This window comes from Vanessa atalanta, chromosome 1 (assembly GCF_905147765.1).
Source record: "Vanessa atalanta chromosome 1, ilVanAtal1.2, whole genome shotgun sequence".
In the NCBI taxonomy this organism is placed as follows: Eukaryota; Metazoa; Arthropoda; class Insecta; order Lepidoptera; family Nymphalidae; genus Vanessa; species Vanessa atalanta.
The window spans coordinates 1,653,618-1,669,915 of record NC_061871.1 but is presented as its reverse complement, the minus strand read 5'-3'; the positions used below and the strand labels follow the sequence as shown (position 1 = coordinate 1,669,915).

At 35.3% G+C, this 16,298-nt stretch overlaps 1 protein-coding gene across 4 annotated transcripts in view; it reads left to right on the top strand.

The window, feature by feature from the left end:
* Positions 1 to 16,298, top strand: part of LOC125065248 (kinesin-like protein Klp10A) — a 49,553-nt gene that overhangs the window by 27,408 nt on the left and 5,847 nt on the right. For 2 of the 4 annotated variants that reach the window (XM_047672798.1, XM_047672875.1), the window contains 10 exons: positions 10,642 to 10,802; positions 11,700 to 11,873; positions 12,282 to 12,461; positions 13,145 to 13,290; positions 13,791 to 13,902; positions 14,561 to 14,695; positions 14,909 to 15,064; positions 15,248 to 15,401; positions 15,750 to 15,975; positions 16,132 to 16,240. In XM_047672798.1, coding sequence (XP_047528754.1) covers positions 10,642 to 10,802; positions 11,700 to 11,873; positions 12,282 to 12,461; positions 13,145 to 13,290; positions 13,791 to 13,902; positions 14,561 to 14,695; positions 14,909 to 15,064; positions 15,248 to 15,401; positions 15,750 to 15,975; positions 16,132 to 16,240 — 1,553 coding nt within the window. Of the gene's footprint in view, positions 1 to 5,789; positions 5,982 to 10,152; positions 10,193 to 10,641; positions 10,803 to 11,699; positions 11,874 to 12,281; positions 12,462 to 13,144; positions 13,291 to 13,790; positions 13,903 to 14,560; positions 14,696 to 14,908; positions 15,065 to 15,247; positions 15,402 to 15,749; positions 15,976 to 16,131; positions 16,241 to 16,298 lie in introns of those variants that run through there. The other 2 variants (XM_047672954.1, XM_047673022.1) reach the window with 2 other exon arrangements.

The following is a 16,298-nucleotide window of genomic DNA, read 5'->3' as shown; positions in this document are numbered from 1 at the left end:
CTTAAAAAATGTCATAACTCTATTTATATAGTAGATGAGAAAAGAAACTCCAGCTTTTTAAAGTCGGCTTTGAAGTAAGTTGTCGTGTTTTTATAGGAACAAAAGCGAAAAGTTCAGTAGTTTGGGTTTTTGGCTGGTAGTACACCTACATTGTTCGTACGTATCACTTGCGATGCCAATCACCCGGAAAAGTATTTAATAAGATGAGACTACTGAAGTATCAAAATCTCATGAAAATCTTATGGCCTATGTTTCATTTCGGACACAATTTGGTTTAATTTATTAGAGTTTTTTCTTTCTTCGAAATGTTATGATTGTACTTTTGCCGACGTGCTATCTAAACCGTGTCGGTTATATCTTATTTATGTTATTTTCTCAGTCACAATCTATTTTTGGATTGCAAATTGATTACAAAAAGTTTGCATTGAACTCTACGACGTCTTCTTCATTGAGTCTTTGTTGAGAAGTTTGCCTCAGTTGTATAAGTCTTCGTGGGATTCTGGATTCCTCAGCTGATCAGGATGGTATTCGGTCAGTTCATCCACATACTGGGTTATCTCTATTATGAATCGCCATTTTTTAGATTGTAATTCAGAATCTATTTTGTGTCAGTGTCAATAAAAATAAATTGAATATTTTTTCCTCCTATTGTCTTTAAGTCTAAGATATTTTAATGGCATTCAATACAAAAGGAATTGATTCTTTAATTTTCTAGTTTTGTGTACGATAAGTGGTGTATATGATAACAAAACATTGCGTTTAGAGAAAGTAAAAACAACGACGCAGGATTAAAACGGTAACTAACATCGAATGCAACCGTCCAAGTTAGCCATACATGTCTGCTTCTTTAAACTTGTTTATCGTTGAATCGTAGCACGTGTTATATATAGCTGATGTTTCACAAAGAAACGAGCCAGTGAGCTCATCAAACTCCTAACGGTCCCAAAATTTATCTTGAATGACGATCGTACGCTTATAAGGTGCTTTGTCCGTCTGTTTGATTTTATTTTTAAACCTCATGACGTGTTTTATAAAGTCTACTTTCTTTGTCAGCAGTTTTAGACTTGACCTAGTCCACTTCATATTCTGAGTAAGCTATCGTATTTTTAATTCAAGTCCCATCAGCTGGAAGTGTGTAACACATATTGTAACCGGATAGCTTTTAGTGTTTTTCGTTTAACAAATTTCTAGCTTCCGATGTTTGTTTAGCCATCGTGTCACGGTCGCGACTAAATGTGACCTCTTTTCTTTAGCTTATATATAATGTGAACACGTTCAAATTTATATAAAGATTTATATTCTCAAAAATTTTAAAGTACGTGCTGAATCAATGGGAGATTTGGACTTTAAACTATTCCTTCGTGAATACTGTTCCTTGAATTCTTATCGTTATTTGTTATGTTAAAACACGTTACAAGTTATCGATTGTTTGAATTCTCATCATGCAATATTTTCAGTCATGCAGGGCCAATACGAACCCTTGTCATGCTATTTCATTCATTTCATTTACATTGAACAGAGAAATACGCAGACAAACCTCTATTGTAACTCATAATTCGCGTAAGATACAGTCTGGAGGTCAATGGTCTCTATTTATTTGTTCGATAAGCTTTCAAATGAGTGAACAAGTGGCCAGTGACATACAAGTTGTCACGTGTAAAATTGTTATCGATGTAAGGATAACGTAATGTTTATGCAAGACTTATTAATTTCATATTTTCTTTTTTTAAAATGAAATTTGTATATATTTAAAAAATGTTTAGTGTATGTGACACGTGTGCTATGATTGAAATAGTATGGCATATATGAAATATGATTTGCGAAATATTTCTCCTTAAGATTTAAGCTAAGGCTTAAAATAAAGCGGACAACCTAAATCTCCAGATATTTCTCGTGGGAAACAGAATTAAGTACCTAAATGTGACATCATTTTGACACATAAGTATGGAGTCGACTTTTTCATGAAAGGATATTCAGCACAATGACGAGTTATTTTCATTCATACGTATACACGTATCTAATACGTATATATAGTAAATATGCCAAATAATTAATGATTATTCGGCTAATTACGAATGGTTATATCACTGTCAGACAGAAAGTAAATAGTAAGTTTAAAGACATTAAATATTTGGGGAATGTATAAGCTAAAATTAATAAGACTTAATTATTCAAATAAAGAACTTTTTTGACACCTGTGCTTGCACATTGCACCACATGTGCTCTATAATATCTCCTACGTAGCTCTCAAACATCTCGGACATCTCTATAAAATTGGCCGCCGTGAATAGCCAGGAGTAATACATATAAATAGGTAACCTATATATATTGAATTTCTATTGATAACACAGCTATATTTTACTTGGTGATAGGGCTTTGTGCAAGCTCGTCTGGGTAGGTACCACCCACTCATCAAATATTCTACCGCCAAACTGCCGTCCTCAGTATTGTTGTGTTCCGGTTTGAAGGGTTAGTCAGTGTAACTACAGATACAAAGGACCTAACATCTTAGTTCTCAAGGCGCATTGGCGATGTAAGGAATGGTTAATATTCCTTATGATTTATAGAGTCATTTGCTCGTCCGCCATCCGATATCATAAAAAATAATAGTTATTCTCGATTTACGGCCAAATTTTTGATAATCATTTATTACTTATACAATAATATCACCAAAATATTAAACACTAACCGTTTTTAATTTAAAGTTGATAGTCTCTCAAATTACTCTCTATTATCTATTTTCTGTAGATATCGTTAAACTAAATGGTATTTATTGTCATGTTGTGAAGGCATAATCGTAAATGTTCTGCAGGCGATTTTCAAATGAATAATAATTTCAAATCTATAGCAATAGTAAAAATTGCATCTCAAAATGTACAATTTGAGGATCGGATTTGTTATCATCAATGTTCTTCAATTCGTTAATCGATATTGACAATGGTTGCAAACACGATTATTATTTTAATCGTTGCCGTAATAATTAGAAAACATTTAATCGATTTAAAGTATGATAATTTATAAAAATAAGGAAGTAATTCTAATACATTCTACTCGTCGATGTTCAGGTGGGGACAATGATCCGACAACCGTGTCACCTGTATCACGCTAATGGGACATAATAATATACTTTATTCATAATTGTTCGTTCAAAACGTGCTCATAAACGGTTTCGTATGTGTGTCATAAGCTCATTACAATCATAATTTTATGTTCCATATATGATTGAAACACGATCGTCCTTTAATTATTACTAGTTACCGTCCGCGGTTTCGCCTTCGTGTACGGTTCCCTTTCTGAACCTCTAATGAATTGGGAGCAAAATTTCATAATGATCGGCTGAGTAGTTAAGACGTGAAAGCGTTACAAATAAACAAACTCACTTTCATTTACAATATTAGTTCGGATATACGTTGAAGTTGAATCCAGTTAAATTTCCACTGCTGTTTTTCAGTCAAGAGGAGGGTTTTGAAGCGAAGCTAATGCTCATTATTCTCTTGAGACGTGCAGAATTCCAAAATGATTAGCGACTCCTGTCCAAATCTCGCGATCTACGGTTGAGGTCAACTGGCCTTATATTGCTCTTCTTTGTATTATGTAATTGTTTAAGTAATTTCACATTTTTGTCATGGCGTTTGACCATTGCGTACCGGGCGCCGGTATTACGCGTTTTTCTAACATCGTATCGCGTTACGTAATATTAATTTGGCAACGGTTGTTTGTCCCCGTTCTTTGCTCCACATTGCGTGCTCATTGCTTCTGCTCATCTAATACTGGGCGACAAATTAATTACTATATCGCCTTACGTCTTGAATTATGTCCGAGTTTCCAAATGGCAAAACGTTGTAATCAGTTTTTAATTAAAGATAACGAACGCAATGTAAACTATGACAATTATCTATATCTATGCAAATATTATAAATGCGAAAGTAACTCTGTCTGTTACCTCTTCACGCTTAAACCTCACGCTGGACCGATTAAGATGAAATTTAGCAAGATAATTCCGGAGAAGGACATAGGCTGCCTTTTTTCAATTCACCCCTCGAGGGGATAAAATGGTGGGTGACGGTTTATGTGCTATATTTATAAATTTAGCGAGAGTAAAGTCGCATTCACAACTAGTATGAGCATACATTATTGTAGGTAATATAATTGTCTTGTCATATAAAAATTGACTGACTTGAATATAGAAATTGGGATTACATTATTTTTTTCATTAATAAAGCATATATATTGGTGCAATATCAAAAGAGGCAATAAAAATAAATATAAAACATTTCCCATATATCGCCGTGGGCGTAAGAAATTTCCTTGCCAATAAATATTTTCTCGAATACTTTCTCGGTTCGTTATATCTAACGAAGTAGTCAACGTTATTTTATACAGATTATATTATCCGTTTCGACTGCACGCTGTACTATTGTTTTTAGGTTTAGGTTTGTGAAAATGTATATTTGTATGCTTATCCTGTATGCATGCGTTCCTAAACCATTAATACGTTTTCCTTCGAAATAAACGCTCTATGAAGACTTTTATTCTTTCCGTGCAAAGCCGGGAAGGATGGCTAGTATTTTAAACAAAACACACAGTTTCCTCTTAATTTTTTCTGCATCGTTTCAACGTCCGCTCTCCGTATCCTGCCGGGGTCACGGTCGTGGATCATAAAACGCAATCTTGACATTGTATCGCTGTCAAGGCCAATAATACGTATGGAATTATAACAATTTTAGTTCTTTGTTATGATCCCTAAGTCAGAAAATATATGACAACGATAGTGACTACGATTTATGTGTCCTCCGTTTTTCGTCGTGTAAGAATATATTCTCTACAATAATCATATTAATTGAAATTGCGGAACTGTTGTTCTGAACATATGTAAATAGATATGGATGTCGATGTTTTGTTAAAGGTTCAGATATTTTAGTTTGGGTATAATTTAAAGACGAAAACACATGCATACTCGGTCTTAATTTACGCCAAGTTGGCAAAAACCATCCAATCAAGTTTAAAATTATTTTTCTAGTATGTTCATACTATAATTGTAAAAAAAAAAAACGTGGATAGTTTATTTTGTTTTAGTGTTACTACCGTTTGGTGAACTTTAACTTACTTATACAGTGATTATTAAATTAAAGCGACTTATTCAGAATGCCTTAGTCACTCAAAAATTATAACATTTTTATTACTTTGTCGTAAGGTACATGTACACCTTAAACAAAGTTTATGTTTTTAATATAATGCTATAATATCCATGCCATAAAAGAATAAATAGTTTTCGGTATTCTAGATCGCAGTATTTTTTATAGACCGCAATAGCTGTATGAGTTTAATGTAACTTAACCCAGGTGGCGCGGTTCCCACAATTATAGAAACAAGTTTATAACAAATTTAAAAATTTTCATTCGTATTCGTTTCCTTTTATATTTAGTTCATTGACCTCATATTATATTCACAGTAAAAAAAAAGATGGTTAAGATTATGTGAAATTGTTCCTCTATGAATACAAAGACTTAACGATTTGGTAAATTTTAAAATTTGCGATCAATCAGTATGTTAAGTACAATTTGGCACCAAGAAAATTGTGGTTGAAATTGTCAATGTTATACAGAAACAAATACGACAGGTACGTCCATTCGTTACTTTGACTGGCATATGTTTGAACATGGACGTAATTATCCTCGTTAAATATATTTATGGCGTGTGACGGTTGTTTCGGGGTTGAATATTCCATGGGGCGGTCAGCAGTACTGTGTGCTGGTATAAGTGTAGGCAGACGGGGGCGCGGCGGACAGTGCGCGGCCGGCCGCGTACCACACCGCTGCCTGGCACCGATGCCGTACAAATACATCAAATGGAACAAACGAAATAGTGCGGTGAACCTGACCTTTCAACCTCAGATCGAAAATCGAGTTTTTATACATTTAATATGCCAGGGCTGTTCGAGAGATCCATGCATTTGCAGCAACGGCGGGCGGTAGTGAGGCGTAAGTGATCGAATGTTGAACTGTATTACTCGGTGATAAGTTTGATTATCATGTGTTATTCGATCGGTGCTGGGAATTAGATTTCCCTCGTTGGGTGTTGCATATTAATTATTAGGATGGGAAAGTTCTCTTATTGTAATGATTATTATGTTTTGTAAAGATAAATGAACGACCAGCAAAAAAGGTAATCGGAACATCCGCAACTAATATATTTAGTAAATCGCATTGCAATAATAGTTCTGTCATGGAAAATTGTGATTTAATACAAAATTCGTGTTCCCCAAGTGTCTCGGGTAGTTCGTTGAGCATATTTTTTTCATCAAGTATCGACCCACGTGTATAGAAATCGCGCAAAACAATGTCTGGTTTTTATTTATCATTGAAGAACGAGTCCAACGTACCGTATGATTCAAGATGCGATTGGATGAGCGTAGGCGCATGCTAACGACCCGCGAATTCCCACGGCTATCACCGCTTTGCTTTGACGTCTTTGAATATGCCTCCTTTAGTACTCCATCTAATGTAATATTTTGTATAGATATTGACATTTCATAAAGGGCGATGTGACACTACTGCGTCTTTTAAAATTGTTTTAATTATTTCTTTCATAATTCTGTCATGATATAGATGACTATATCAATCTATCAATTTATTCTTTATCAATTGAAGGTCGATGCGCGTCGTTATTTACTTTATGCAGATGTAAAATAACAAATTCAAACTTATTTTCGAAAGTGGATCGAAGTAATTATTGTATCGTAAGTTGCGAAATAGTTAAATAATAAATATCGAAAGGTATCGTGAGATCATCTCCCTAATCAAATATGATTCTCCACGCTCAATGCTCATAATCGGTTAGTCGCGGTATCTGTCACGTAGGGTCAAGTAAAAAGAACTATAGATGTCGCCTAATTGACACCTACTTCAAATTAGAGATTATCTTTGGTTTGTTTTGATATTTTCAAATTTAGATATGTCAATATTTACAAAATTTCCGTATTTTGAGTTTATTAGTTCTAGTGATAAATTTTGTGGTGAATTTGCCATATATTCTATCGTAATGCTTTAATAAACCAATGACAGACTTCACAACATATCCGGAAATATAGACGGTGTATTACAGTTAGAGATTTAAATTAAAAAGTCAGTGTATAAGATTAAATGAATGATTTATTTTCAAAATATCATGTTGTGCCTTCACAATTTGAGAGAGTGCTCATGCAATTTTATAATTAAAAGACTGCCCAAATAAGGAGTGTAATATTTTCTGGGTTCATGTATGTATTCATGTGAGTATTTTTTATCAATCGTATTTTGAAGATTGGGGTATCGTTAGATGCCTTACTCCGAAAGACAATGACAATAAAAATTTTGAATAAAGAAAAAAACATTCCATTTTCATTTTTGGCCGTGTTTTTTTAATTATAATATTATTTTACATTCCATGTTTGTATTACCAGTAAATAATGCATAAATTATTCGAGTTTTTAATGTTAAATACGCCTAACGTTACAGGCTGATAACTCGGTGAGCTAAATAAATTGCATTAGAAGCGCATAAATAGGCCGACGTTCCTTGCAACGGGCAAGGAAACGGGCAGGCTCAGGCGCGATAATGTCTGACGTTGAAGGGTTGAACGCCTCGCTTTGCGAGCAATGATCAGAGTCATTTTATTTTACGTTAACTTTGATATTAAGTCACCAATTATAGAGTGGTCTTCGTTTTTATTAAACTAGTATGGTGCGGTCAATAAAATCTATGATTAACAGGATTTTTTGAGTTAGTCATTTGGGCATATCCCAATTGTAAGATTTTTTGTTGCAAATATGATAATCATCATCATTTTCAAAATAAGTTTTTTATTTATGAGAAACATGATCATTTGAATATATCGTTGGTATTCGAATTCACTTTAAATATCACATCACATCTTCGTTCAAAATTATCATGATATATTTAATTAAACTTTAAGTTTGACATGATAAGAATGTACCTATTTTTATACGCGCAATTCAAAATAAACCGAAAGATATTTTCGTCTTATTTTACATTTTTATAAAAAATATTAAGTAATATTTGCTAGTGATAATAAATATTGTTATACACTCAATAATAAGAATATGTCTTCTTTTAATACGACAATTGCTATGTTTACCTAAAAGTTCAAGGAGAAGCCGACGTTATATTAATAGAAATAAAGTGTTTATTCAATGATTCATGACGAAATGCGCTAATGCATAAACTAAATACCTGTATGTTAGACACGAGAAGACCTAGGAAATATAGAAATGACTATGGACAAAGATTTCGTGAATTATAGCAAAAGTTCGAAATTAAAAATATTCTAACGAATCTTAAAGTTAAGCTGTTACAACAGCAAGACACAAATGTATTATATTTCTATATTTTCGTTTGTAGAAGTTAAGGGTTAGCGAGACTTTTTCAATTAGTTGGATTTTAATAGACGACTGGTTTCCAATAGACAGATGTACAATATGTAAGTCACCTTATGGCTTGTAAGTGAATATGTTTTCGCGTGTTCCGTACAACGATATGAAGTAATCAAATAGAAAAATGTGTGCAAAAAATACAATTTAAAAAATATATTTCCTTGCATACGCGACCTCGTTCAGTTTTATGCAGATAGCTTATCGTTTTGTAATGTAATATTTTTAACTATATACAGTTACAATTGCAAAGCGAATAAGTATCTTTGTCGGATTATATTCACTTCCTGTAATATCATACAATCAAACTTGGACTTGACTTCTATATACTACCGTTTGTGTGTCTAGTAAATTGTTTACACATTATAAATGCGAAAAAAACTCTGACTTTTCACGATTTCACGATTAAAACGCTGAATTTTCACGATTAAAACGATTTAGATAAATTTTAGTATGAAGACAGTTCGAGTACCGGGGAAGGACATAGGTTAATTTTTATCAAGGAAATCATCACCCCTTAAGAGTGAGAAAAGCAGGGTGCGTGTTTGTATGAGGAAGCAATCATTTTTAAGTAAGGAATATGAAATTCATAATTTGACTTCTCGTTAACTTAAATAATGTTTGTGCATTTTTGACCAATCAGTAATATACGTTAAACAAATTTTGCGCGGGTAAAGCCGCGAGTTCATCTTTTTTTTTTAATATGAATTTCAATTAGGTGTTTTTGGTTAAAAAAAAAAACAGTGTATCGTACTTACAGGAACCCGTTGAAAGTTGCCTGTGAGTATATCATCTAACGGTGTCGTTTTTTCGTAGTTCAAATACTGTTCATTTTATTAACGCTATCGGTAAAAACTCGTTTTGCATTTAAGTGACACAGTTCTTTATGGAAACCGGTTCCTTTGTAATCCAAGGATATTAAATGATGTATAAACTATTCTCTGTTGAATTAATGAAGTTGGAATACATCAATCATGACAACCATCGATCGCGCCTTATCTGACGTCATAGCGTTACATTTTTCATGTTTCCACAAAAGCCGACCTAACGATTCCATGTGGTCAGCCATTATTTTCCAATTCTGTTCTATTGTTCATCAAGGTGCCTCACAATTGATACCAATTGTTCAGTTGATGGCATCAGTTGCGTGTATACCAGTGCGCTGTGTGCACTTTGTTTTTTTTTTTTCTTGGAATTGGTTTTACTCGATTTCATTCATTTGCTATGTTTTTTTTAGTAGTACTTCGTGTTCACGAAATAATTAAATTCCATATATTCCAAGGTCGTGACTCGTGAGTTAATAGCGTTTTTTTTGAGTATTGTTCTATATATGCAATTTCGCTTACGACCGTGCCCGGTTCGCGTGCGTCACGGTTCATTGCCTTGAGTACGGAAAGAGATCCTAATAAGGCGGTCGACGCAGGCGCAGGATTACCTTGCGCCAACGCATTTAACAGCCATTTCGAACTATCCGTCAGCTAGAATAACACACGTCAATTGATAAAAATCTCCAGCAAATAGAGTCCAGCGGGCAATTAAAGAGCTTATTTAAGGATGACAATGAGATGAATAACTCCTGCCAAAGAGACCTATTGACCAAATAAAAAACATAGAGACTGAATAAATTGCCAAATATGTGTTGCTCGTGGTTATGTTGCCGACGACGAGTCGCCGACTCGGCCGAGTCCACCGCTCCTATAGAGGCGTTCGAGAAATCTGTTAAGCCAGCGGAAGCGCTAATGGAAGAGGAAAAGCCGAAGTCACGTAAGACTCAGTCGGCTGTTATCGCACATTGTTGTATTTATCGCTTTCTGCACGGTTCTTTTGCCGACCACTCGGTTCCACGCATTTAGCCAATTTGATATCGTTCATTGATAATATCAACATGTATTAGCAGAATGTTATCAGCTTGTTGTAACATTATCGATTCGGAATGTTAAGTTTTATTAAAATCGTATTATGTTTCGTTATTGAAGCCTAATTAGAAAAGCTAAAATATAAATTGTAATACGTTTGTTTACATGTATTGCAATTTCTGAAATTTGCATTCTTTTGCATAACATTTTAGTGTTCTAATTTTCTTATACTTCAGCATTTTCTCATACCAACACAAAACAAATATTACTTCTTTTAGTATAGTAATGAATGCTTTGGTTTTTATAGATCAATTACCTTAAATTGGTAAATAATTAGTAGTTTATAACGTATTCCAGCTCCGTCCCGGGTCACCCGAAATAATCAGATGCGGTTGTCGAACGCGGGCGGCGCTTACACGAATGGTCACGGCGGCGACACGACGGGGCGACGCGGCGCTGAGAACGTGCCGCCCCCACAGCAGCCGCAGGCACCGCCTAACTCTAGGATCACACAACAGGTACGGCCATTTGAAACACCTTTCAAAATAAGCTCAAGATTTATATCATGTGCTATGTTGATATCGCCACATAAAAATATTGTAAACATAATTTAGGCTTGAACTTGTTGAAAAAGATTTTGTCTTTTTAATTTGTCACCTTAAAAGGCTCTGAAAAAGTTTATTTTATAAGCAACGATTGCTGAAATCGATTCTATAGCACATTTCGTTTTGTCTCATTTAACATAAAAAGTAAGTAACATGTCATCACCGGTTCCTGTACTCCTTCCTATAAACCTAATCCTCTGGTCCCTAGCAAAATCCAGCGTCAGGCGGTCGACGTTCAGGTAGCACGCCGAGTGCGGCTTCCGTAGTTCAAGCATCCCAACAGCCTTTAATTCATGGACGACGGATGCAAAATTTTAAAGAGGTTTCCCTATCCTTATCTAATTCCATCCCCTACTCCTTACTCCTGATCTTTTTTAGGTATCCTGTGTCTTAAATGACTTGATTGTTCTATAAACTTACTAACTGTTATATTATTATCAATATAATGTTTGTAGAAAAAAAACAATTTATTTTCTTAGGTTAGACTGGTATAGAATTCAGTTGAAAAACTGAACTTAAATAAAATAAGCAAAAAGTACAGAAAGTAATTTGAAGGTTACACTATCAATTTGTAAAGAAATTGTGTTTGTAGTTTTATTGCGTAATAATAAAAAATGATGTCATGACATTCTTTACATAAAAGTAATAAAAACGGTCAGAATTATCATTAAAATAAATTAATTATATTAATATTTAAAAAATCAAGAAGATTGGAAGACTAAAATTATAATAACCACGAATTATCACACAAAATCGAGTATTGTAATGGTCTGTAAGTATAATGGTGGCGCCATTCGGTTCGGTCGGCAGTTCAACCCGCCGGTGTCGTCGGCGCGGCCGGCGGCGGTGTCCAGCACGGTGTCGGTGCCGCACGCCGTGGCGTCGGGCGCCGTGCGGCGCTCCAACGTCGTCAAGGAGGTGGAGCGCCTCAAGGAGAACCGGGAGAAGCGGCGGCAGAGGCAGGCGGAGCTCAAGGAGGAGAAGGTACCCACATTGACTCTACTCCACTGTCAGATACCTTGTATAAAATCTAAAATTCATATTATACTGGATTTAGATAACCTCCAAGATATTTATGAATTCCAGCAAACTGAAACCTAAATATGTTTTGCTGTTTTTTTATATATATAAAACAAGACTTCAAAGCTCGGTGGAAAGGGTATGGTCCTGTTTACAACTTGTCCTCTTTGTGTATATATGCTGACAAACTTAGTCGTATACATACAATAATAATTGATTTTTAATAACTTTACTGAAAAACAAATATCATATAAGTAAATGCACCTTGTGATGAGTCTATAACCTACCTATGTGTACCCGTGTAATGTATTGAAGGTATTTTTATATTCAACGCATTTTTAAAAGTGACTATTTTTACCTTTCATATTACAGGAAGCCCTAATGAATATGGACCCCGGCAATCCAAACTGGGAGTTTTTAGCCATGATACGGGAATACCAAAATAGTATCGAATTCCGACCACTGACTGGCAACGAACCGGTTGAAGATCATCAGATCACGGTCTGCGTGAGAAAAAGGCCGCTCAACAAAAAGGAGAATGCGAAGAAGGAGGTTAGAAATCACATATAATCAGGAATTACATATCTGTTACAGGCATCGATCTCTCCGATCCGTCCCAATAACTGTTATATCTCTTGACATTGTGTTTATATATATTCTTCATATATAAAGTTGACTATCGGAAAAATAAAAAATAAAGTATACTTGACTCTAGAAGCTCATGTAAGCATTTTTTTAGTCATTCAACTATATTAAAGTAAAAATTGCTAACCACGTTTAATACAAATACTACTGACGGAAACGATTTTAGTGGTTATTCGTTTGTAATTGATAGCCACCACCCACTCATTATATGTTCTACTGCTATACCATAGTACTTAGTATTGTGTTCCGGCTTGAGAGGTCATCGAGAGCCATTGTAACCTCAAGCACAAGGGACATAATATCTTATTTGACATGGTGACACATTGGATACGTAAGGGTGTTCAATATATTTTACAGTTCATTAATGTGCCTTGAAATAAAAATTAAAAATGAAATAATTAGTTAGTATTTATATATTACTAAACGATTATATATTATTGTATTAAGCAATGAATGAAAATAAAGGTATATACATATATATATATATATATATATGTACATACATATGTACAGTACAACGAATTCACACGTAATATTAACATACATTGCTACTAAAATATAAAAAATATTGTTACCTTTTTGAACCCAAGGTGGACGTGATCAGTGTACCGACAAAGGACCAGATGATAGTTCACGAGCCGAAAAATAAAGTGGATCTCACCAAATACCTCGAAAATCAAAAATTCCGATTCGACTACGCCTTCGACGACTCGTGCACCAATGAAGTTGTTTATAAGTAAGTTGATAATCACGATAATAATAATCAACCATTACATACTGACCGAGAACTATGATTACGTATAATGTCCATATATTTCATTGAGTAACTTTCTACGTTATCCAATATTTACTGATAAAGGACATTTTTTGTAATGCCTAATTAAAGCGCGTTACGGAGAAGGTTTTATTATAAGTAACGTGACTAACGCGAAATTCGTTTTGTTTTACTATATAATGGTAGACCTTTGGTAAGTTGTCATTTAACTGTTTATTTGTGTGATATCTTGCAACTGAATTATAAACTATTTTTACTATTGAACATATTGAGCTAACATTTTGCAAACATTTATTTATTTTTACAAAAAAAAAAAACTTATCTAACATTACAGTAATCCAATGCGTTAGTTAAGTTGACTACCAAAACATTATTGTAATATTCCTCAGTAAAATTTAACAATATAAATCAATTAATAAAATCCTTTAACTGATTAAAAATAATGTCACAATGTTTTGCAGGTACACGGCCAAGCCGCTCGTGCAGACGATCTTCGAGGGCGGCATGGCGACTTGCTTCGCGTACGGACAGACCGGCTCAGGCAAGACGCATACTATGGGGGGAGACTTTCAGGTACATTCTAATACTTGAACTGTTGAATATATATAAGACTTTGGTAATATAAATTGAATAATTCTAATATATTGGTCCAAGTTGTTATAGCTTCTTATCTGAATATGTATGTGGTGAATCAGTGTGAATATTTACATTGAACCACCACACCTTTCCTCAACTAAATATATATAAATGGGCCCATTAGATATAACAGTGTGATGAAATATTCATTTTATAATTTCAATCGCTTTTTCTTCTAAATCTTTATTATTATTCATATTATATTATTAAGACTATAATCCGTTAGAATAGCATCGAGTATTCTAGTAGAAGTTATAAATTTGTTCTGTATTATTTTATTGAAACGAAGTACAAACGAAGACGTACGCCGTTAACCGTAGAATGAACTGGCAGCAATCATCACGTAAGGAAAAGCGTTATGCCTCCTCGATGCAACCTTTCCATTTCTGAGTCTTCTTCGTATACAAATAAGGTTTTATGTATATAAAATTATATTAAATTATTTTTGTTATTGTTTAAATTAAATCAAATAATGATGTTATTGTCATTCAATTATTTTCAAATGTTCGTTTCGACCGGGTGTCCCACGACGCCTCTCGTTTTTATATTACTAATAATTATGATTTTACTAAAATTTCTATGTATAAAATTTCAGGGTAAGATGCAAGACTGCAAGAAGGGTATATACGCGATGGCTGCGCGCGACGTGTTCACGTACCTCAAGTCGCCCAAGTACAAGCCGCTCAACCTCATCGTCTCCGCCTCCTTCTTCGAGATATACTCCGGCAAGGTATTATTAGTACATAATAAATAATTTATGATAAATGACAATAAAAACATAATATACATAGAATTATTTTTTTCTTATGATTATCTATTGAGATATAGCAAAAAAATACGTTAAAATAATACAATTAACTAAATGTATCTTACATTAACATTTTTTGTAACTTTAGTACGAATTGTCAATTACCTGTTATTCATGTATTACTTGTCCTCACAGGTTTTCGATCTATTAGCGGATAAGGCGAAGCTTCGGGTGCTAGAGGACGGCAAGCAGCAAGTTCAAATAGTAGGGCTTACCGAAAAGGTTGTCGACAACGTGGAGGAGGTGCTCAAACTCATTCAACACGGAAACGCCGCGAGAACATCTGGACAGGTAACGAGATAATCGTTGAGGCATAAATCATTCGCGTCTGTGCTATCAGTAATTTTAAGACTTTATTTAATTTAGTTCTCTAATTAATGACCCTAGCGCTAGTGCTTCGGGCAGATATAACATTTTAGATCCTGTGGACGGCGGGGTATTATCGAAGGTGACTCACGGCGTATGTGTTCGCAGACGTCGGCGAACTCGAACTCGTCGCGCTCGCACGCCGTGTTCCAGATCGTGGTGCGCTCGCCCGGCATGCACCGCGTGCACGGGAAGTTCTCGCTCATCGACCTCGCCGGCAACGAGCGCGGCGCCGACACCTCCTCCGCCAACCGCCAGACGCGTACGTACCGCGCTTGCTTTGTGATCGGCGATGCGAATGCTGTACGCGTATTGACACACTATGGCATTTTTTAAATTTGTTAATATAAAAATTGAGTCGTCGCGGGACGCCTGGCGGGTGTAAAACATTGAAATTATTAGAGTCGTACAGTCAGTTACGCATAGCGACGCGTCACCTCACCGCATCAGATGTTTAATACTGGCATATCATGTAGGATAGCGACGCATGGCGACAACTGTCGGTCTGTCCCGCCGGGTTAGGTGTTTCACATCAATAATTTTTATTATATTAAAATTTAAAATCACATATCCATTAATTAAATTGCACAATGTTCTTTATTTTTAACAGGCATGGAGAGTGCAGAGATCAATAAGTCTCTTCTAGCTCTGAAGGAGTGCATCCGTGCGTTAGGAATGAAGGGCAACAACCACCTGCCGTTCCGTGTGTCGAAGCTGACGCAGGTGTTGCGCGACAGTTTCATCGGTGACAAGTCCCGCACCTGCATGATCGCCATGATCTCGCCCGCCATGTCCTCGTGCGAGCATTCGCTCAACACGCTGAGATATGCCGACAGGTTGTTATTGAGAATATGTATTTTGTATGTAAACTAAGAATATGGTGACTTATTCTTGTTGTGATATGTTCGTTCATTATTAAGCACAGTATTAAAATGAACAATGTAATGTAAAATTTATAAGCGATGTTTAATTAAAGTAATTGTATTTCGCAGAGTGAAGGAGCTAGGCACGTCAGACTCCCGCGGGCGCGCCGAGTCCCCGCAGGCCGACGTGGAGATGGAGCCCGCGAGCGACGACCTGGCGCATCTGCGCTCACTCAACGTCAGTACCCGCTCTAAACTCTTACTTATATATTTTGCAGCGCCAAGACCTATGGTTG